Source organism: Colletotrichum costaricense (genome assembly GCF_030867565.1).
Source record: "Colletotrichum costaricense strain IMI 309622 chromosome Unknown Scaffold_1.1, whole genome shotgun sequence".
NCBI lineage: Eukaryota > Fungi > Ascomycota > Sordariomycetes > Glomerellales > Glomerellaceae > Colletotrichum > Colletotrichum costaricense.
The window spans coordinates 3,373,601-3,394,521 of record NW_026848230.1 but is presented as its reverse complement, the minus strand read 5'-3'; the positions used below and the strand labels follow the sequence as shown (position 1 = coordinate 3,394,521).

Genomic DNA, 20,921 nt, shown 5'->3' with positions numbered 1-20,921 from the left:
GGGGTACGGTAGATGGGCAATATACGGATAGTACCTATACACTCCGTACCTTACCTTCCATTACTTTACCTCAAGGTTAGAGCGGGGTGGGATGTGCCATGCTTTCCACCTAGGTCAGGTATCTTATCGATTACGCGCTTAGGTACTTACCTACCTTGAGGTGCGTGCAGAGCACCTAGGTACCTTAGTCACCCCGCTGCCAGCCTCCGATAGATAAGGTACATATTGAAAGGTAAGGTAGGTAAGGCAGCCAAGCAAGTAAGGTACCTTCTGCTCCAGTAGAGCTTTCTGGTCCACCGTGACTGCGGCACCAGTGCACCTTGCGCCCACGCCGCCTCGGCCAAGGGCTGTCCACCCGCAAAATACATGTCGCCGTCGCGCATTCCACCGTCGCATCCGTTGCATGTGCTGGAATTTTAGCCTCATTCACCACCCGCCGCTGAGCCATCTCTCAAACGCCTATCATTGCTTTTCTTCCACGTCTGTTCCAGCCTGTGACGTACCCTGCGCTTGCAATCGCACACGAACGCGGACAACAACGAACTGCGCAACCTGCTATTCTCCGACACACCCTCTCGCTCCCTTCTATATTCTACGCGCCGGTCGCGCATATCATTCATCGTCACTCAGCATCATGGGGAAGCGCAAAAGTTCGAGCAAACCTCAAGGCCCGAAAAAGGTTCGTTTGCTTCCTCCGCTTGAGGGCTGGTGCAGGTTGCTTGTATGCTGGCGACGCAGTTATTGACGCCAACTCACAGAGAGAGGTTCTTCCCTCCAAGTTCACGTGCCTCTTCTGCAACCACGAAGACTCCGTCGCTGTAAAGCTGGATAAGAAAGCGGGTGTTGGTTCGTTGGACTGCAGAGTATGCGGTCAGATGTTCCAGTGTAGTATCAATTGTGAGGCTCTATTCTTGCAACTGCTTTCGTCTCCCCCTTCCCAACTGCTAAACCCCTGTTAGACCTTTCGGCCGCCGTGGACGTTTATGGAGAGTGGGTGGACGCTGCAGGTAAGTACATGTTTAATACCTTAATCGCTGTTGCAATCGCCTTGAGAACATGCATTTGACACATGTCCGCAGATGCTGTTGCCAAGGAAGCAGGACCCGTCGGCGGAAGCAATCACAAGACCTCGAGCGCTCGGCGCCCCCCCACGAGCCGGCCAGTAGACGATGACGACGACGATAGGAGATACGGGGGTGAGGGTATCGACATGGATGATGATGAATACTAGATGAACTAGCAACCTCTTGAACGTACACGAGGAGGTGCATTGTCAATGAATGCAGCCTAAGGTCTGCAACACACGGGGACAAGGACAGTAGTGCAGAAGAAACCCAAGCCGGAGACCAATGCCATATAAAGTTGGCTTTCAGGACATACAGCCACACTCAAACAGTGTAGAACCTGTCCCCAAAATCGCCGAGGCCGGGGATGATGTAGCTATCACAGCCCATTAGTATGACAGAGGCTTCTTGGCATCGCAGGATGCGAACTTACTTCTTTTCGTCCAGACCCTAGAGCAAAACAATTATTAGACTGTGTGATCCGAGGTGAGCTGGGGCCGGCTTGTACATACCTGGTCGACAAATGCCGTGACAACTCTCAATTTGGGGAACTTTGCGGTAAAGTTCTGGATACCCTCAGGGCTCGCAATGAGGTTCAGGAACAGAATGCGGTCCTCGGGAACACCACGAGCCTTGAGGACCTGGACTGCCATGATGGCGGAACCACCAGTGGCAAACATGGGATCCAAAAGAAGAACCCAGCGCTGGGCGATATCCTCTGGCAGCTTGTCGTAGAATAGCTTCGGCTGAGCAGTCTCCTCATCGCGCTGGATCAAAATCTTGCCGATTCTAACAGAGCGGCAGCAGTCGCGTAAACCTTGCTCCATGGCCTCGCCGGCACGCATGATGGATACGCCGCAGATCTTGCCTTGGAACATAAGCCCAGAGTAAGTCCGACCAATGGGTGTTGTCACGTCATGCTCAACGGTAGGCAAATGGTTCAGACCTTCCTCCACGAGCAGGCGAATGATGCGGTTGGAGTAGAAAATGAAGTCACCGCGCTCCGTGTTCTTGTCTCGAATGATGCTGCCGGAGATCAGTAAGCCAATGGTACCACTCAAAGAGGTGTTTCTTTAGTCACGTCTCTGCGTAGGGCCGGTGCCTCATTATATTCTACTGGGTGTTACGAGGGGTAGGATGAACACTAGGAAGCTTACGTGAGAAGGGCGATAAGTTGAGGCGTTTGGGACAAGACAACAACGTTGTCTAACTTGATTTCAGTCGAGACAGTGGCCGTGGGCTTCTGACTTTCTGAACGATACAACGGACCGACACACTGAGTAGGTCCGCTGCCGCTGGCGGACTTTGAATCTTGACTTGCCATTTCTGAAGAAAAGTGACTGCGGTATTTGACCAAGATTTATTTGAGCGAAAGGCTGGCGATAGGATGGTAAGGAGGAATGCAAGTGAGGTACCGGTACCGGACGAAGTGGGAGGGGTTCGCAATGGATTTTGTCCAAGGATGGCTTGGCTGGGATCTTGAGAGTAGAAGGAGGAGGTAGGTAAGACGGGCTCTGGGGTTTGGAAAATCCAGAAACTACCTTAAGGTAGGAAGATGAAAATAGGGCAGCGGGCCAGGAAAGCCTCCAATGGATCGATATAAAGTACCTTTTGGCCAGGTCTTCGCGGGAAGCCACAAGGGTTTAACGGGGTGAACGAAACGAGTGTGCCAGGAGACACAATGGAGCTCGCCGTTCCCCGTTGCTCAAATCAGATACCTACCTACCTTAAGGTAAGTCAGGGTAGATTGCCTAGGTATACCTCGTGTCGAGGAAGGTAACGAAGCGAAGTGGCCCTATGAGAAAACAAAAGCGTCACAACTTGTGGGTAAGGTAGGTGATAATAGGCGGGTAACCATAAACGTGGGAAATACCGATTTGGCCAGTAACCATACTTTTGCGTCAAGGTATGTGTCGAGGCACTTCAAGGCACTGGAGCTGATGCTCATAGGCATCGGGCTCACAATACTTAACCAGCGATAAGGGTCGTGCGGGGCTGGTTTGTGATGTGAGGGGTCATAACTGATCCAATTCATTCGCACATGCAATGCCTTACCCCCTTACTTGCAGAGCCCTGGCACGCCTGGGTTGACGGAGTCTCACCCCACCAACCTACCAACAAGCATGGGACACTATTTAGGTACCTAGGCAATAGGTAAATAGGTACCGAAGGCGAATCAGCCACCTGCCGCAAGCAGACATCTATCCCACAAGACAATAAGCGTATCTACTCGATAACCGGGGGGTGCACATCTTCCATTGGGATGACCAGGCAGGCAGGGCCAGGTATCCTGTGGTGCTTTCCAATTGGTGCTGGTAACTCAAGGCAGGTACCTACCCTACGTCCGGTCATGACAAAAAAGACCCGTCCGGCGGGAGCGACGCTGGGCGGCGCGGCAGCCACAGCACGGCAGGAAACTTGTGCCCGGGCGGAGGACAAACAGACTCAATACCCGCATCCGTCCTTACCATTGGACCTGAGGTAAGGTAATATGCGATGCGCCATACCTTGCCGTGCTTGCCACGCCTCTCTTTCTTCTCTCCATTATCCAGCTGCCAGTAAGCGACTTCAAGCGCTGTTCCGCCTGAATGAATTAAACCATTCATCAAAACCTCTCATGTTTGGGATTCGACTTTGACGGGTGCCTCTTCTCCTGTGAATGTGTGAGGTTGTCTTGCAAAGTCCCCCGGTCTCTACTCTTTCCATCCTCCGCAATGCCTGCCGGCTGTCACCTTGACTAAGGCCAGGCAGGGCAGAGTCGCAAGCCAGCAGGACGTGCCTCGCCGCGAACCTGCGCGCCTCACCTCACTCAGCTATAGCCCTTCTCGATCCCCTTAGAAACAATAACCACCCACGCTATTCTTGACCAGCGCCGCCTGCGTCGCTGTCTCCGTCCAAGTAATCACTGGACTCATCGTTCCGCCCATCGTCCGCCATACCGAATTCTCCCGTCGTTGTCAGTAATCACCGCGTATCGCCAATAACCATCTTCCACTTCATTGGAAACCTGCACCGTGGCTATCAGAAGCCTGTCTGCGTTGGCCACGACACAACATGGCTACCAGGGACGGGCCGAGCGTCCCGCGCAAAAAGTCAACAACTTACGGCAAGACATCGCGAAAACGACCTATTCATGCGTTTCTCGACCTGTCAAATGCTTCGCGACGCGCCGGCAATGCTACACAATCAACCGAGGCCTCTTCAGCGCCTGCCGACCAGCTCTACGATCTTTACGACCCACCATCCGATGACCCTTTGCGCCTTGCACTTTCTCGGCAAGTTGTGCCACCTGTTGACGCGCCTGTAATCCAGCCGGATGGTTCAAACAAAACGAAGAAGAGGAAGGTGGCTGTTGCGCCTATGGCCAAAGCTGATCGCAACGTCGAAATCAAACCACCTGTCATCGCTCCGCCAGCGGGATTACCCTCTCACACCCGCCGAGCGAAATCGCCCTTCAACACAAGCGCATCCAGTTCTTTTTGCGCCGTCAAACGGGACCCTCTGCCGCAAGGGCTCGATAGACCCAAGATACTGACGCAAGCCGAACCACGCAGGAGCGCTCCTCGTGCTCAAGCCGAGGTTGACGTTCCTCGCAGGACCGAGTCCAACTTGCATACACGACAGGCATTCTCACAATCTTCTGAAGCGCGGGTAGTGGGAAAGCCAAGCTCCACCATTACGAGACCACAAGTGACGAAGCCGAAAATGCTATCTAAGCCGAAGCGTATCCGTCTCATCGATCAGTTGGCGGCGCAAACCGAAGACAGCTCGGACTCGGACTCCGAAATATCAGATTCATCGCAGCACTCTAGGACGGGAACGACCGATGCTTCTCCTTTCACTCCGGTGAAGCCTATTGACATGACGCCGAAACCATCGATGCGGCCCAAGGTGCTCTCGAGCACTAGAAAGCTGAGATCGACGTACGGAGAGCAGCGGACGCTGAAGACAGATGAGTCAGGGGGAGACAGCCTAGGCAGCCAAATCGGAGTTGACGGCACCCACCATGATCTGAGTCCGCCCCCAACCATGTCGAAGCTTGCGTCCTTTGCGTTCGAAGAAGAAGAGATCGAGGAAGACGACTCTGCTAGAGGCGGTGGCATCATTGATATCCACGCGCTCAGGCAAGCCGGTGCCAATCACCGTTTTGCAGACAGCATGGCCGATTTGCTTGACAGAGTCGGCACGCCCCAGCCGCCCAGATCACAGACAGCGCGCTCGAGGCGCAACGCTCTATTGGAGCTGGCGAGTAAGCTGCGGGACAAGACGTTTGTCCGTCAATTTCGCGACCAGGGTGCGAAGGACGCCTTATTTCACGCTCTCGGACAGGAAGAGGACTTCGTCAGCGGCTTCGTCCTCCTGTCTGTTGTTCTGGTTCTATTCACATCGTATTCGGTGCCTCATCTCGTACCTCAGCTACAGAGCGAAGGTATTGCGCAACTGGCTTCGACAATGTTCAACATCGACGAAGACATAGTCAGTATTGCAGCGCAAAGGAAATCTAACTTATCTAGGAACGCACAGTCATCCCTTTCTGCATTGAAATCTACGATACAGCACCTGGATCTATGGAGGGGCTCTCCGCCCACCGTGCTGTCGCCCAGGACGGTTGCTTTGAAAGCCATATCCGTACTCTGCAAGGACGGTGACAGTACAGCGACACGTCACATCCTCTCTAGCTTGACAGATCAGTTATTTGGGTTCGCCGAGACAGGCTGGCAACATTGTAGAGCTCATGGGATGGAGGGAACAGACGCCGGCCTAGCGCTTTCGCTCCTCGAAGGCTACTCGATTGCAGCAATGGAATCCGACGCCGGCCCTCGATGGACAAAGCGATATCTTCCCATCTTCGCAGATGTTCTCACAACAGCCATGGCTCGACCTCTGCAAGAATTCGGCGATTTCGAGTCGACAGCATTGAAATTGGCACTGAACACAACGAATAACAACCCCGTTGCTGCAAGCGCCTTTAGTAGAGGAGATCTTTTCCGCGAGCTAACAGAGGCCAGCGTTGCGGGATTTGAGCTCCTGGAGCAGTCTGTCCACAAAGGGGCCTTTTCCAAGGATGTCTACGAGACACTCATGCTGCTACTAGGCGTCATGATCAATACATCCGAGCACTCTCCGTCAGCCCGGCACTCTGTGGATGCGTGGCAAGGGCAGGACGGCTCAACCTTGGACAGGCTGATAGAAGTCTACCTGGATAATCGCGATTCGGCTGGTACAGTGAGTTTCCAGGGGTCAGGGCGAACTGCACAGATATGGCTAGGCTAATATGGTTGTATAGGCTGATTCAGTCGAGAAGACCTCGGTTGCCGTAGCTCACGGTTACTTGGCGATACTGTTAGGCTACTTGTCGTTGGGTAGCCAAGTACGCCGGCGGCTGGAGGAAAAGAGTCATGGAAGAGGCACCAAGTACTTGCTCGATTCCATTCAGGAGTTTATGGCTTTGCACCAAAAGTTGGACACGGATGAGTTGACGACGAGCTTGCAAAACCTCGTTAACGAGCTGAGGCAGAGGCATAAGGCCTCTAGTCGGTAGCGAGTTACAATCAGCACTTACTGGGGGACGATACACTTGGGTGCAAGGAAGTGGCTACAAAGTCAAAACAGGTAGCATTCTCAGCCACGCTTGCCGCCATTACCAGCAAAGTCTTTCAAGAAGAGACGGTGGCAATCCGGCTTGGGGAGTCTAAAGAGCACTCTTTGACAGACTGGCGCGGCGGTGAAGACCGGTGGATAGGCAGGCAACCAGGTGTCCTAGCAGCATGGTTTGCGAGGAACCAGACGCTTCCGTTGCCCCTTGTTGGGTACTTTAGAAGAATTCTCATCATATAACCTTCGATTGGATGATGGAAATGACTGAGTCTAGCTGGATCCAGCTCATCTTACCACAAATCATTGCTCAAATTTTCTAAAAACAGGGTCTGAATTCAATTCCTATTAGAACCCTTCCGTTGTAAGGCAGCCCCCATACCGGAGATAGCCATGACGCAACTCACTGATACATATCTAGTAGGCTATAGGCGTTAAAAGATAGGGTACGGATATCTGATGTCTTCGGCCGTGGAATTCTCCAGGTTGAGAAGGTTTTTGCAGCACAACCTTCGGGGGAAGGTGTTGAGGTAGTCCAAATCTATACACGCTGTGGTGAAGGATATTGGAGGCATCTTTCTTACCTTGTACAAGAAGAAACAAATACAAGCGAGGGGCGGCCAATTTATAAAAATGGCACAGTAACCCGGACTATACGGTCTTGCATACCTAAGCGACGATATCGCAGTGGGGATTCTTCTCTGGGCTGGCTTCGTGAGTTCCTTACCTTTTTCATCAAGGTAAGCAGGCCCCTTAGCCTTAGCATGGGTCCACTGCCAAGTCCAGGCCAGAGCTGGTAAGTGACCTGAGCACGGAGCAATGTGTCAGTACTAGCCTGTAGTAGCAGAAGCCCGCCTCTCCTAAGACATGTGCATGTGCCTGCGTTGTATCCCGCTCTCTGCTGCTGGGTTCCATACTTGCATGCGCCATGCCGCCGCTCCATTCCCCCCTCCATCAATCTCTCCATCAACATCCATTAGTACCGCCGCTTTTTGCTACACCTTCACGCTGCAACATCAATCCTGTGCTTTCGACTGCTCTATCCTTCCTACCTGCTTCGACAACAACTTTCTCCTCGCTCCTCATCTCATGCAGCCATTCACTGCCTAAGGCAATACCAGTCTTCGCTAAATAAAGGGCAGCATCTTACGTGCCCGCATTACACAGCAGAGGCACTACAGCAACAGTCAAGTCTCTACTACGACACTACCTCCTTTCAGCGTTCTCCCTACGAACTTCTTGAATCCAGCATTAGTGCGGGCATTTCCCTCCCCAGCACAGGGCTCTAGCGACAATCCCTTCCTTTCGTTCGCCCCGTCTCCTACTCATCAGTCATATAAATGCCGGCGCCAAAGAACAGAAAGGTGGCCATCGTTGGCAGTCGTTCCGTCGGTCCGTTCTCTCCCCCATGACAGACTGGCCAGACTATCCCCGTCTGCATTAATTATGGCACATGTCTCGTTTTGGAAAGCAGCATCCATAGACTAACATACTCACTTCACAAGGCAAATCATCGTTGGCGGTCCAATTCGTAGACGGCCACTTCGTTGATAGTTATTACCCTACCATCGAGAACACCTTCAGCAAAACAATTCGCTATAAGGGACAAGAATTTGCGACAGAAATTGTCGATACTGCAGGACAGGTACGTCATCCCTTAATTGTCGCTTTAAGTGACCAGTAGACGAAACGACGGGTTGCACTCAGCAGAACAAGTTGGGAGCGCCATGCAGGGTTTCAGGAACGCGGGAAAGGACAAGTGCCTCGACTGACGGACAGAAAATTGTAGGATGAATACAGTATTTTGAACTCGAAACATTTCATTGGCATCCACGGCTACATGCTAGTGTACTCGGTGTCGTCTCTACCGTCTTTTGAGATGGTGCAAGTAATCCGCGAGAAGATTCTGAATCACTTGGTACTTACACCCTATTGCGGATTGAGCAAGCAAGAGCGACGTACTGACTGGAACTATAAAAGGGTACTGAATCAGTCCCTATAGTCATCGTCGGTAACAAGAGCGATCTCCGTCCCGAGCAACGACAAGTCAGCGCAGAGGAAGGGAAGAGAGTAGCAGAGAAGATTCAATGCGGTTGGACGGAGGCCAGCGCACGATACAACGAGAATGTCGGGAAGGCCTTTGATATTTTGATTGCCGAGATTGAGAAGGCCCAAAATCCGGGCGAGACTGCAGAGGGAGGCAAATGCATTCTTATGTAGGAGTTTATAGAGACCACCAGATCAACTACACTTATACGCAGACCCAAATCAGCCTAATCAGGGCACCCGACCCGACTGGTGCTGACATTCTGGGATGGTGAATGGGTAGCTACTGGAGAATTGGTACAGAGGTGTCTGGTTCGAGTGGCGGTTTTTGAGGTTGCTAAGAGTGCGCAAAGACATTGAATCACGCCGGTGAAGTACTTGGGTAGGTAATGCTCTCCGAAGGACGGCTGATGGTCATTCAATAAGGCACCTCTTAGCAACCTGCTTTCTCGGGTGCTACGGGTACCATGCGGGTGTTCGAGTCGAAGTACAGGGGGGAGCCAACAGAGAAGTATCCGTATGGAAAAGGATCAGGACAATATACTTACTTGCGATAATGATGGTAATAATCACTTACGAAGTACTAATCATACCTCACTTGACATATTTACTACCTGATGTAACACTGGCAGCTTGGGTGGGAGGATGGAGCCTACCTTGTTTTATGCACCTTATTCTTCCTATAATTCAGGCGCCGACTGTGCCTTGACCATTTGCTGGTTGGGCGCGCAATTTGGACCTGTGGACCCCCCGATCTTACATCAGCTAGGTAGGAAATCAACTCGTGGAGTCCCGTCCGGTCTGGTCGCTCTCGCTGCCTCTGGAACTGTCTAATGCGACATGCTACTACTAATTCCTCCCATGCCTCATATACCTATCCTCTAACGGCCTTGTCTGCCCGTCGGCTTTATGAGAATATTGAAAGCAGCAAGCCAGGAACCTTTTTTTCTCTCGCAGTACATACATTGATAAGCACCTCCCACTTGGGCCCCTCGGAGAACCCTGCACTAGGAATCTACCATCTTTGTGCCCTCATTCGTGCAGCATCTCAAGTCAAGCGTCGAACACTAGGTATACAACAATGCGTTGAGGCAAACAAGCTTTCACTGGATCCTCTTAGTTGATCAATCAAAGTGCCCATTCACCGGAATAGCAAGCGTTCGTATGTGTTGCATCGCACTGGCCTTTGTATTGCCGTCATTCCACTTGTCTCATTCCAACTTCATCTCATACAGCTCGCCTCCGACTCCATAGGATATCCACCTGGCTAGCCTGGCCCAGCTGAGGTCTGTTACCATGGAGCAAAACATGATCTGTCCCTTTTGTGCGAAGGCTAGTGGAGGAGAGCTCGAGATATTGCTAGTAAGTGTGGTTCTATTCAAATGTCTCTACAGTCTACTGACTACACACCAGCACATGGAGACTTTCCACCCCGAAGAAGACAATTCTCACTCTTTCGCACCCGCAACTGGGACGCCGCGAGAGCAGTATGCCGACTGTCCAATCGAGGGATGCAGTGAAAGCATTCCTTTGGCAGAAATCGACTATCACATGGACCTTCACCTAGAAGAGGACCGCCAAGTTGCTGAGAACCCTAATTCCCAAGCCGTCATCCAATCTCGGCGACCCAATACTTCAACTGTCGCCGCCGCCTCTAGTAGCCACCGCGAATCCGCTGCCGAAGGTCAGAATGCGAACGTTGAGCAATGGGGAAAACTGCTGTCGCTCGCAGCAAAGTCGAAAGGCAAGGATGGAGAGAAACGACTCGGAGTACAGAAATTCCTCCTGGTTTGTTTGGCACAGAATTCCGACTGATCCTCCTTAGAAAGCAGAGCTGGGGAAATATGCGCATGAACAGCAGATGCCAGACTGGCTCGTGTCTCTTCTTCATAAAGGCGGCGAAGTCAAGAGCGACGGTGAGTGCCCTGCCGCGGCGTGGTCGGGCGACACTGACGCAGGTAGGGGTGATTTCTGTTCTCGAGCAGCTCTTGAGCCAGAGCAAGTCCACTGAATATGCCTACTTGTGCGACCCGGCCGTGCAGCATGTATCAAAGCTCAAGAAAGAAGGTATCGTAGTCGCCAAAACTCATTGGTAAAAGCTGATGCTCAATCACATCTAGGAGGGTTTTGCGGCTATCGCAATATTCAAATGATGATTTCTTACATCATTGGCGCCAATGCCCCTGGCGTGGATCGTTTTCAGGGCCGACTGCCTACTATATTCGAGATCCAGGAACTCATCGAGAGAGCCTGGGACCTCGGTATCAATTCCCAGGGGCGAGTTGAAACCGGTGGCATCATGGGGACTCGCAAGTATATTGGTACTCCAGAGGTAAGACGGGGACCAACCGGCAATATCATTGAACTTTTGGCCTAACTTCTGGGGCTCCTAGGCCCAAGCACTCTTCGTTGGCCTTCAAATTCCGTGGGTGTATTTGTATTGAAACCCATGTAAGAAAATGGCTAACGTTGAGGCAGATGCACTGCTCAGGGGTTCAGAGACCAGGAACAAGGAAAGTCTGAGGCCAAGCTGATGATGGCCGTCGAGCAGTACTTCAAGCAGGGAGCGCATCGCCAAGGCTCAAAAGTAACCTGCACGTCACTTCCGCCTATATACTTTCAGCATGCCGGTAAGTCATTGTTCTCGTCACGCGAAAGAAGACAGTCTGCTAAGAGGAATATCACGTCTAGGCCATTCATTGACAATCGTTGGCTTCGAGAAACAAAAGCATGGCACTGCTAATCTGCTCGTCTTTGACCCCGTATTTCGCGATCCACCCGCGCTTGCCCGGCTTATTGGCCAAACTTTTAAGCATAAATCAGCAGATGAATCTCTCAAGCTATATCGCCGGGGCGCCAAGTACCTTCGACGATACCGCGAGTTCGAAATCCTGAGGCAGGTCCGAGCACAGAGATCCTCCTGGACCGGGCTGACCATATCACAGACTTGATAGCCGAATCGCTGTGACCTCGACAGCGCACAGTAGCTCTTGAATTGAGAATCGGTTCAAGAGCTATCAAGTCGATCTGGCCCGACCGTGTGCGTCTCATCTATGGCGGTCACTCGGTTCGCTGTTGAGCGAACCAGTCCTGCAACTTCGCGAGAGCAAGACCGCGGTGAGAGATCTTGTTTTTGGCCGCCTTGTCCATCTCGGCGTAGCTTGATGACTCATTAGCAAGGCAAATATCTGCCAACACTCGATGATAGACTTACGTCTGACCATTGTACTCGAAAATAGCATCCCACCCTTGATGTGGTTAGCAACAACACACTAGAAAGATTACACAACGGTGTGCCAAAGTCCTGCTTACCAAAGTCAACCGGGCCTCGAGGCGGCACGATCTTGCCCTAGTTAAAACGTTGGCAAAGGTTCAGGAACGAATCACAATGTTAGTTGCTTACTCTAGTCCGTCCCTGGAAGAGGAGAGGTTCGCTTCCAGGACCGGGCGAGTAGGCAAACGTGCACACGGCATCGGCGGATTTATCCTCATAGGCTACTAGTAGATTGTTTAGGCCTTGGTGGCCGATGGATTCCATGAACCATTTTCTGGGTGAGAACGGTTAGTCATCGAAGACAGTGCGAGGCGGGTAGAGAGGAATTCGTGTCGGCCCCAACATAACCTACATATAAGGGCCTGGGAGATCACCGAGAGCCTTAAAGCAGAGGCAAGTGTCTTCAACCAGGACAGGCCCTTGGATCTAGAAGATGATCAAACGGAACGAATTAACATGCCAAGGATTACACTCTTGGTATTTCTGAAATACCGCTACTCACAGTCTCGGCAGCCTTGCGACATTTGGCTAGGGTGACTTCCTCAACTGTGCCTTGAACTTCGTCGAGGTCAACAGCGTGGCTTTGTACCGTGATTGCTGGTTCCAGGATGGCCTTGACCTCCCGCAACTTGTTGGCATTGCCAGTGATGAATTTGACTGTCGGTGGGGTGGCCATGACGAAGAGATGGGAAAGGCTAAAGATCCGGTCCAGTAAAGAAGTGCTGTTGGGAGAGTAGGCTATGTGCGAGGTGTTCCACAATGGATTTGACGTACAACTATTATCATTCGTGTTATGTATGTAAGAGAGTCATCGTGCCCCCATCGAACACTTTGCTTCAATGCCGGAGAATGTGATAGCGCTCTGTTGCATTATCCACCTTACTGACATCGTCTAGTTGCATATATCATCGTCTGATGTCCTAGGCATAGGAGAAGACTTGCGCGTGATGGGCCCAATTATAAGAATTGTTGCGAAGCAGACCCTTGCGTAAGAACCAAACCTTGCATAGAGACAACGCCTAAAGGTATTTTGGATACGAACATATCTATGTAGCTCCCTTTCCCATGTAGCATGGTCAGCACTTTCACAAGTAGTGCGATTAGGAAGATCTCTTTACCCTGGCACCTCCCCGCGACGGACTTGATTTCCCAACGAGACCAAGCTCGCAGTCATTTTCCCTGATGCGTCGTCACTCCATCGTCCTCATCCACCTCGTCATGACGAGTGATCCTTCTTCCATTGCTCAAGCCATGCCTCAACCCTCGAAATGTTGGTCTCCATTTCATCGGATGTGTTGCTTGTAAGCTCCACAACTATCTCCTCATCGAAGGCCTCCCTGGCTTCTTGCAGCAAGACCTCCATGATTTCCGAGTCTAGATTTTCCTGGAGTTTGGTCTCGGGATATTTCCTGAATGGAGCCAACCCAGTCGTGTTAGCTCTCGTCATCATCCTTACTGACGACCTTGCTGCCACTCGTTTGCGAAGACGAAGAGGAAGAGGCGGAGGGGGGAAAAGTAGACGAAGAACAACATGGGACCACACAGGACTCCCTTACCTTGCTGCTAGACGATCATAGAGTGTGGTCGAATCCACACGCAGCACAACAACGAGGTCAATCCAACTTTTGGGGAACAAGTCGCAGGCGTGCCAGTCAATAATGTAGCCCCCATCCTGAACGTCTCCCTCGATGGCATCGAGCAACTGGACCCCAGATTCATCAGTACAGCGAACACCTAAGCAACAGAGATACTGAGTGTGAGGATTTTCGCAATGGTGGAATTCAGTTCCCATAAATGAATGTCACAGAACGACAAACCTTGTCCTCGTCAACAATCCAACTCTGAAACTCGTCATCCCAGCCCTCATGGCACTCCCGATCTTTGACAACTTGGTTAACCGAGAGGTGCTTGAGGCCTGTACGCCTGGCGAGCTCTTCGCAGTGCGTCGTCTTGCCCACGCCTGGCGTACCAGTGACAATGATGTTTGGTGACGTTCTCATGTCGATGGAAAGTTTCGTTTTGATGTTTGAATTGAGCGAATAAGGATAGTGCTGGTTTCAGGCTGACTATAGTTAAGTCGAGTACCGCTGGGAGGGAGGTAGAAAAGGATAGAGAACGAAACGGGATGCGAAAAGCTTCGTTTATTGCATTGCATGTAAGTGAGTCCAATGAGGGCCACTTAAGGTAGCATAAATGCCCGCTATGAATTACAGCGCTCTGACAGCAACTTATGGATAGGGTTGGCGTGTGTGTGACGGTCACGTGCGGGGCGCCAACCTGCCGCCCGCAATCAAAGCATCTATCTACGGCTTCCAGCTCCCAGGTTGGGAATATGTTGTTCGCGTTGTCAACGCAGATGAGATGATATTTACTCAAATTGTGCGTTCAAGAGTCTCTGAGCACTGAATCGTTGAGAGGTGGGAGGAGAAATAAGCACTTGGAAATAACGTATTGGCAATATTGCGGAGCCTTATCCCGCCTCTGCCACTTGAATGCTTGCTACGTGAATAGGAAACAGATTGGGCGCTCCTTTTACAGGGCCTGAGCCACCGTTCCCCCCAAGCTTTCGATCATGGATAGGCTGGGCGAGTGTGTTGTTGCACAGGTCTTTCCAACCCCCTATCTTCCCCACTTCCTCTTAATCACTCAATCGGCAACATCCACGATGAGACTGGACGCCATCACAACTATTGCTTCTTTCTACATTATCCATGCGACAACCTGACGTAGTAAATCCCCAGGCATAGCTCCCTAAAGAAGCTACCGACACACCACCGCCCATTTCTGGCCACCGCTCACTTGATAGTCGTCATCATTTCAGTGGCCATTTTTGGGTAGAGACCAGCGAGCAGAACAAGGACAGGACACTCTACAGGGCAGGCTCTATTGCCTACCTGTCTACTTATCAAGACAGACAAGGTCATCTTCTAATATCGTTTGGCTGTACACGGTTATGCGGCCACGTCTTCCTCATCAACCTCAGCGAGGTCGCCGTTAGGCTCGAAGTCGTCCTCGGGGTCGTACTCGAGCTTCTCTTGCTGAGCAATTGCTTGAGCAGACACAATCTCAGCAAGACGTTTCAGTCGTGGGGTTTGAAGCCCTATTCATGTATTGTTAGTGAGGCCAGACCAGGTACGACTCTTGTTGCAGTTCACATACATGAAGGAGTATAAGTCTCTAGAGCGGTGATGACTCTGGGTTCGGCGATCTCGTACGGTCCACTATCGTCCATGTCGACAGCTTGGAGCAGCAGTACGTCACTCTTTTCCGTGACTCTGGAGGCAACAGCCTTCATGATCTCGCCGTTGATGGGCTGCTCATAGTCTGCGACCAAGTACTGGTTTAGGAGCTTTTGAATCTGGTTGGGCGACAGCCTGTGGAGGAACATTTTGTTAGCAACTTCCACACAGCCTTGTCGAATATGAAGCGGAATTCAACTCACATCCAGCAGATATCCTGAATAATCTCAATATCATTCAGGGTTGCCTTCTTCAATTGAAGAAGCTTCGTTGCTTGCTGTAGAAAGGATTAGCTTTGCTTGATTAGGCCGTGTTTTGGGCGCATTACCATTAAGTGCTCTAACTGCAGAGTGCCCTCGGGCATATCGTGACTCTTACACCACTCCTCGATACGCGTGATGTTGTAGTTGATCTGAAGACCACGCTTCCAGGAGAGGAAGTTGCGTCTCATCAGGAGGTCGTTGAAGGCGGTGACGCCAACGAGACGAAGTAGTTCAGTGATGGTCTGCGTAATGATAGAGTCTTCGAGGTAGTAGGCCTTCATGGCGCGGAACACGCTGTTGAGTAAGCTAAGCAGGTTGTCCATGCTGTAGGCGGGAGTCGAGTTGGACTGAAGAAGTTTGCCAAGGAAACGACTGCTTTCGTTGGTGACAAAGCCCGGAAGCGACTGAGACTCAATGATGGCGGGGATGATCATCTTCTGCAGCTTCTTCTTCAAGACCTTCATCCAGGTGTGGTAGATATTGAACTCCAAACTCTCCAAGTCGTGCTTGACAATTTCCAGAAGACGATCGTACTCATAGTTATCCGTCTTTTGCGCTTCGTACCAGTCTTCTGCAAGGAAAACGAACGACAACATTTCATGCACGTTGGAGAGCCAGAAGGCCCCCGGGTTGATGGCCTCATCGCCGTCATGCTGCATGACTTCCTGCTGAATCGACTGCATGACATTGGCGAGGAACCGCTCTGACTCCTTGACAAAGCCATTGTTCCACATCTCGGAGGTAACCAAGTTGATGAGATAAGAGGGGAAAAGAACCTCCTTGTCAGACGGTGGTGGATTAGTGTTGGGCGAAGGAATCTTGAGGTTACGGATGAGACCCATGGTGACCTCCTCGTTCAGACCATCTTCGTCAGCCAAGAGCGTCTCGAGCTCGAGCTCGATGTTATCGACGCCAGGCATGAAGCCTGTGCCCTGCAGGTTCTGTCTGTGGGCAGTGCTGGTGATGGCCATCGAAACGGGACGGGGATTGTAAGCAGCGCTGAAGCGGTCCACAGCTGTGCTGGGTTCGGCACCAGCACTCCTCCTCTTTGGTTTCTTGGAGGACACAAGATTGATGAGGCCAGGCGCTGCCGATGGCGGCGCCTGAACAGCCCCGTTGGCAAGCTCGCCGTTGGTCGGGGCTAGCCTTCTTGCCAGTTCCAGCTGATCTTGCAGTTCGGCGAGCTGCTGGCGCAGTGAAAGCTTCTCGCTCTCGATCTGTGCACTCTGTTGACGAACAGTGTCTAGCTCTGTGCTCGTAGAGCGCAGAGATTCTCTTAGCTCCCGCTCTTCCTCCTGCATTCTCTTAATATTGGACGTTGATTCCTCGAAGCTCTGCTGGAGCTTCTTCATCTCGTCCTCCATTGCCTGCAGCCTTGCAACTGCAATGCTACCCTGGTTAGCCTCGGTCTGGAGCTCTTTCGTCCGAGCCTCCAAGGCATTGTGGCGGTTCTTCCACGCCTTGATTTGACCCTCATAATTCTCCACCTGTGACGACAAGTTCTTGTTCTGTGCCTTCATGGTGCCGAGAGATTGAGTCAGCTCGACGACCTTGTTTTCGAGCTTGTACGAGATCTGCTTCAGATCACGGGCTTCCTCCCGAGTCTTCTTGTAATCTCGACGGGCGAGTTTACCACGCCACAGGCTTTGGATAAGAGTGACCTTCTTCCTGTATTGCCTCCAAGCCAAGACCTGTCGTCGAGACCGCCACACACGTTGAATGAGCATAGCCGCATTACCTACGCGGGTCTCCATGATTTCTTTTCGTCGAAGGTAACCTTTGGCCGCCGCTTGCGCCAGGACGACATCGTTCCTGATGCGTATGTACTCCTTTCTTTGCCGTTGACCACGCCAAACCCGCTGTATTGTTGTTGCGGCTTTGACGGTGCGGAGCTCCTGGACTTGGTTCCGGGCGTTGTAGGCTCGCACTGCGGACTGAAAAGTCACGATGGCTTTGCGGGCCTCGAGATAGCGACGGCGGTAGAACTTAGCACGGAGGTTCTTCTGAATGAGAATGGCGCAATCGTTGAGACGGTTTGTACGTAGGTTCTCGAGGAAGGCGAGCATGCCGGCGCGGAAAAAGATCTTGGTGAGGCCCAGCTGGTACTTGTCGGAACCTTTGCCAGAGCTGGTGCCAAGTGCCTTGGTAAGGATAGCGTTGGCCATTTCTCGAATCTCTGACGCCCACAGGTCCGAGTTGATAAGCATGTAGTAGCGCAGGGCAAATTCCTCGTATGTCCATCGAGTGGGGTAACCAGCGCAACTTATGCGAACAGTCTCGAGAACACCACAGGCCCGCAACTGACTGAGGACCATGGGGCCCTCAAACTTCCACGCCTCCTTCGCCTCGTTAGGCTTGATGCAACGAATGTAGTGAACGTCTGTGTTGTTGATGGTGTTCATGAGCTCGATGAGCGAAGAACGGAAGATACCTCCCAACGTCGGCTTTCTGTTGACAGCCACGCCGATCTTCCTACCAGCGGCGGGCTTCACTGAGCTCGATGAAGCGGAGGCGACGTCCTTTTCACGGACGGCAGAAGCTGCATCCAAAACATCGCGAAGGAACTTATTCGTCGAGGCACGGAGGACCGCCATATGCTCATCAGGCACGGTGTCCCGATTCTTTTCGATGAAACCCTCAGATTCGTAGGTGACATCCACAGCATAGTGGCACACAGTGAAAGCGGACTTGCCGAATCTAGGCTTTTTGTAGAACTTGTGCTTGTCGGTGCCGTAGTTGTGGTGCAGTTTCGTGACAAACTGCTCGTCGGAGCCCATGGGAAGACGGGACTCTTCATCCAGCAGGGAAAGGATACCGAGCTTGCCTTCGATAAGATCAATGGCTGGTTGATTGTCGGAAAACTCGATGAAAGTCCAGTCGATCTTTTCCCTTAGATACTCCTCTTGCTCCAGCTTAAAAACGTGTTGGTTGAATTCTTGCTGTAGCTTCTCGTTGGCGTAGTTAATGCAGAATTGCTCGAAAGAGTTCTTGGCGAAGTGTTCAAAGCCGTAAATATCAAGCACTCCGATGAATGAGATTACGCGATTCAAGACTTCTTCAGTTGCCAGACTGTGGTTGATGATGTCGACGAGCCAGTCGAAAAGGCTGGAGTAGATGAACTTCGCTACCGAATCACGGACGACAATGGCTTGAGCCTGCGTCAAGTTTGACGTAATCTTTTCGCCTCTGGTCACCAGCTGCTTTTTGACGATCCACTTGGCAAACTCAGTTCCGTTGACACCCAGAATTGATGAAGCCAATTCAAGTGAGGGCTCTGTCGGCGCGAGGACACTATCATTGCGTGAGGCTCCAATCTTGATGTTGCCGAGGTGCAGCAGACCAGACAGGAGTTTGAAGATCTCCGATTGTTGTGCGTCGGTGACACCGATTGTCCGCAGAGACGCCTTTGTGGCCTCGAACTCGGCCTTATCATCCACGCCATCGATCGTTGGGCAGTTTCCCTGGTTGAGATACTCAAACTCCTCAATGGGCAGCAGATGCAGATCCTGACGCTCCTTGTCTGAGGCACCAGCAACAAGCTGGTAGAAAATGTGGTAATTGCGCTCCTTCAGGGGTTGGAAGACAAGTCTGGATCGCTCGAGGAGGTAGGTGCGAATTTTAGCACCAATGATGTTGGTTTTGTCGTCGAACATAATCTCTATGTATTTACCAAATCGTGACGAGTTATCGTTGCGCGTTGTCTTTGCGTTTCCGAAGGCCTCCATGATGGGATTCGTAGCCAAGATCTGTTCTTCTGTTTCGCTCATAGCTTCGGCGCCTTTTTTGGACCGTGTTCCCGGGTTGTCAGGGGATTCTCTGGTTGCGAAGTATCGCATAATGTACTTGGCGCTGACCGTTTTTCCAGCACCGGACTCTCCCGACACGACAACAGTCTGGTTCTTTCCGCTTCGCACCATATCACTGCAAACCGTTAGCCAGTATTCTGTGACTACCGTCATGACATAGCGCGAGAACAGGTTGCCCTACATGAAAGCTTCTTCTGCAATGGCGAACAAGTGCGGTGCTTGCGTTGCTCTCTGCTTGCCAGCATAGACCTGAACCATGCCTGGGACGTAGAGCGAGTCTACTCTCGCGAAAGGGTTCGCCGCGATCAGGACGATTCCACTGTATGTGTAAATTTCCTTCTGGGCATATCGAAGGCGGATGGCTTGCAAGACTAGAGGCACGCAGAGTCAGCTATGGCATCGCTAGAGTATCAATTCAAGGGAAGTACTGTACCTGCAGGCTCGTTGAGATGGGACAAATTCGTCAAGTCGTCGCTGGCCTCGAGCATGGTCGGATTCATCAGGGGAGGCAGGGATGAATCGCCTTTCTGGAGGGCCTCGGCGGTGACCTCAACCGTCTTCTCCTATCTGGTCGTCAATACGCGTTTGTAGGCCTGGCCAGGGCATTAGAGAGACCGTACCTCGCCATTGTCCAGCTTGAAAACAAGCTTAACCTTTGAGCCATCTTGAGTCTTGTTGACAACCTCGGACGCGACCCAGCCCTCTGTAGCATCAGGCTGCCACGCCCGCGTTCCGACATCGTAGTTCTCTGACATTGTGACAGCTTCGAAGGTGATCGATGGACTAAGTACCGGAGATGGCGATGGAGGAGAACTAGTATTCCCGGGAAGATTGGCGGATGGGATTCGGTAGGTCTAGGGCTGGGAGCTCGGAGCAATTCGTGAGATTCATGGGCAAGCGAGTGGGCAAGAGTTGCGAGAGAGATTGGTTATGGTAATTGCCAGAGGCAAAAACCGTTGGCCTGTCTTGTGTGTGGGACTCGCTACTATCGCTGTCTCGATCGTAGTCGTCGTCGTCGTCGTCTGCTTCGCGTTGGTCGTCGAGGTAGGGGATGAGAAGATGGAGGAGTAGGAGACGAGGTAGATGGAAGGTGGCTTTGGAGATGAAGGGCAGGCCAGCCTAGATTTGGTACCAACCTTATGGGTACGGTTTGTATGGGGCCTTTGTAAGAGATGATTGATGAAGGATGGGAGGTAACAAGAGAGACAAGAGAATGAGAGTGCACGCTACGCAATGTTCAATGAACGACCAGCGGGATTATCTCCAAGAATTTGACAATTCGGGATAGATTGCACGCAGATGTAAAGGCGAAGGATAGGACGTGAAAGGGGCGGGTAGATCAATGGCAGCTGAAGAAAGGAGGACGGCCGTACCTGGTGTGAACGACAGAACTGGACAACTTTTTGAGATTCTAACGGACGTGGAGGCGGACGTGGACAGGGGCACCAGGTAAAAACGCCAGGTGCGAGAGAGCTGGGCTTGGCCAGTTGGAGGGACGAGCGTCCTGAGGTGAGGTGATGTTTCTGGCCGCTGCAAATGTAGGTACCTACCTTAGGTACGTGGGTACCTGAGGTAGGCAGTGGCAGTAAGGTGTCTTAGTGTACTAAGCCAAGTTACCTTAGGACAGTGTCTGA

At 51.8% G+C, this 20,921-nt stretch overlaps 8 protein-coding genes across 8 annotated transcripts; 4 read left to right on the top strand and 4 right to left on the bottom strand.

Annotated features, from left to right (window-relative positions):
• Nucleotides 1-634: 634 nt before the first annotated feature.
• Nucleotides 635-1,231, top strand: CCOS01_01195 (uncharacterized protein; the record flags this gene model as incomplete). The annotated part of the gene is made up of 4 exons (XM_060449391.1): nt 635-679; nt 759-846; nt 960-1,007; nt 1,080-1,231. The coding sequence occupies 4 exons, from the start codon at nt 635-637 to the stop codon at nt 1,229-1,231; spliced, it is 333 nt and encodes a 110-aa protein (XP_060320829.1).
• Nucleotides 1,232-1,388: 157 nt separating this feature from the next.
• On the bottom strand, nt 1,389-2,388 carry CCOS01_01194 (uracil phosphoribosyltransferase; the record flags this gene model as incomplete). Its single annotated transcript, XM_060449390.1, has 3 exons — nt 1,389-1,468; nt 1,573-2,090; nt 2,222-2,388. 3 exons carry the CDS (start codon nt 2,386-2,388, stop codon nt 1,389-1,391), a joined length of 765 nt encoding a protein of 254 aa, XP_060320828.1.
• A 1,730-nt stretch (nt 2,389-4,118) lies between these two features.
• Nucleotides 4,119-6,606, top strand: CCOS01_01193 (uncharacterized protein; the record flags this gene model as incomplete). Its single annotated transcript, XM_060449389.1, has 3 exons — nt 4,119-5,540; nt 5,622-6,290; nt 6,352-6,606. 3 exons carry the CDS (start codon nt 4,119-4,121, stop codon nt 6,604-6,606), a joined length of 2,346 nt encoding a protein of 781 aa, XP_060320827.1.
• A 1,393-nt stretch (nt 6,607-7,999) lies between these two features.
• Nucleotides 8,000-8,879, top strand: CCOS01_01192 (Ras family protein; the record flags this gene model as incomplete). Its single annotated transcript, XM_060449388.1, has 4 exons — nt 8,000-8,051; nt 8,165-8,304; nt 8,449-8,577; nt 8,640-8,879. The coding sequence occupies 4 exons, from the start codon at nt 8,000-8,002 to the stop codon at nt 8,877-8,879; spliced, it is 561 nt and encodes a 186-aa protein (XP_060320826.1).
• A 1,122-nt stretch (nt 8,880-10,001) lies between these two features.
• On the top strand, nt 10,002-11,656 carry CCOS01_01191 (peptidase family C78; the record flags this gene model as incomplete). Its single annotated transcript, XM_060449387.1, has 8 exons — nt 10,002-10,067; nt 10,119-10,475; nt 10,531-10,621; nt 10,668-10,772; nt 10,826-11,037; nt 11,099-11,130; nt 11,184-11,335; nt 11,397-11,656. 8 exons carry the CDS (start codon nt 10,002-10,004, stop codon nt 11,654-11,656), a joined length of 1,275 nt encoding a protein of 424 aa, XP_060320825.1.
• Nucleotides 11,657-11,765: 109 nt separating this feature from the next.
• Nucleotides 11,766-12,655, bottom strand: CCOS01_01190 (Ham1 family protein; the record flags this gene model as incomplete). Its single annotated transcript, XM_060449386.1, has 6 exons — nt 11,766-11,865; nt 11,920-11,953; nt 12,018-12,054; nt 12,109-12,253; nt 12,332-12,405; nt 12,482-12,655. 6 exons carry the CDS (start codon nt 12,653-12,655, stop codon nt 11,766-11,768), a joined length of 564 nt encoding a protein of 187 aa, XP_060320824.1.
• A 540-nt stretch (nt 12,656-13,195) lies between these two features.
• CCOS01_01189 (POS9-activating factor FAP7) lies at nt 13,196-13,979 on the bottom strand (the record flags this gene model as incomplete). Its single annotated transcript, XM_060449385.1, has 3 exons — nt 13,196-13,388; nt 13,536-13,681; nt 13,797-13,979. 3 exons carry the CDS (start codon nt 13,977-13,979, stop codon nt 13,196-13,198), a joined length of 522 nt encoding a protein of 173 aa, XP_060320823.1.
• Nucleotides 13,980-14,930: 951 nt separating this feature from the next.
• CCOS01_01188 (uncharacterized protein) lies at nt 14,931-20,042 on the bottom strand (the record flags this gene model as incomplete). Its single annotated transcript, XM_060449384.1, has 7 exons — nt 14,931-15,079; nt 15,139-15,353; nt 15,422-15,495; nt 15,547-19,402; nt 19,469-19,658; nt 19,721-19,850; nt 19,908-20,042. 7 exons carry the CDS (start codon nt 20,040-20,042, stop codon nt 14,931-14,933), a joined length of 4,749 nt encoding a protein of 1,582 aa, XP_060320822.1.
• Nucleotides 20,043-20,921: the final 879 nt, after the last annotated feature.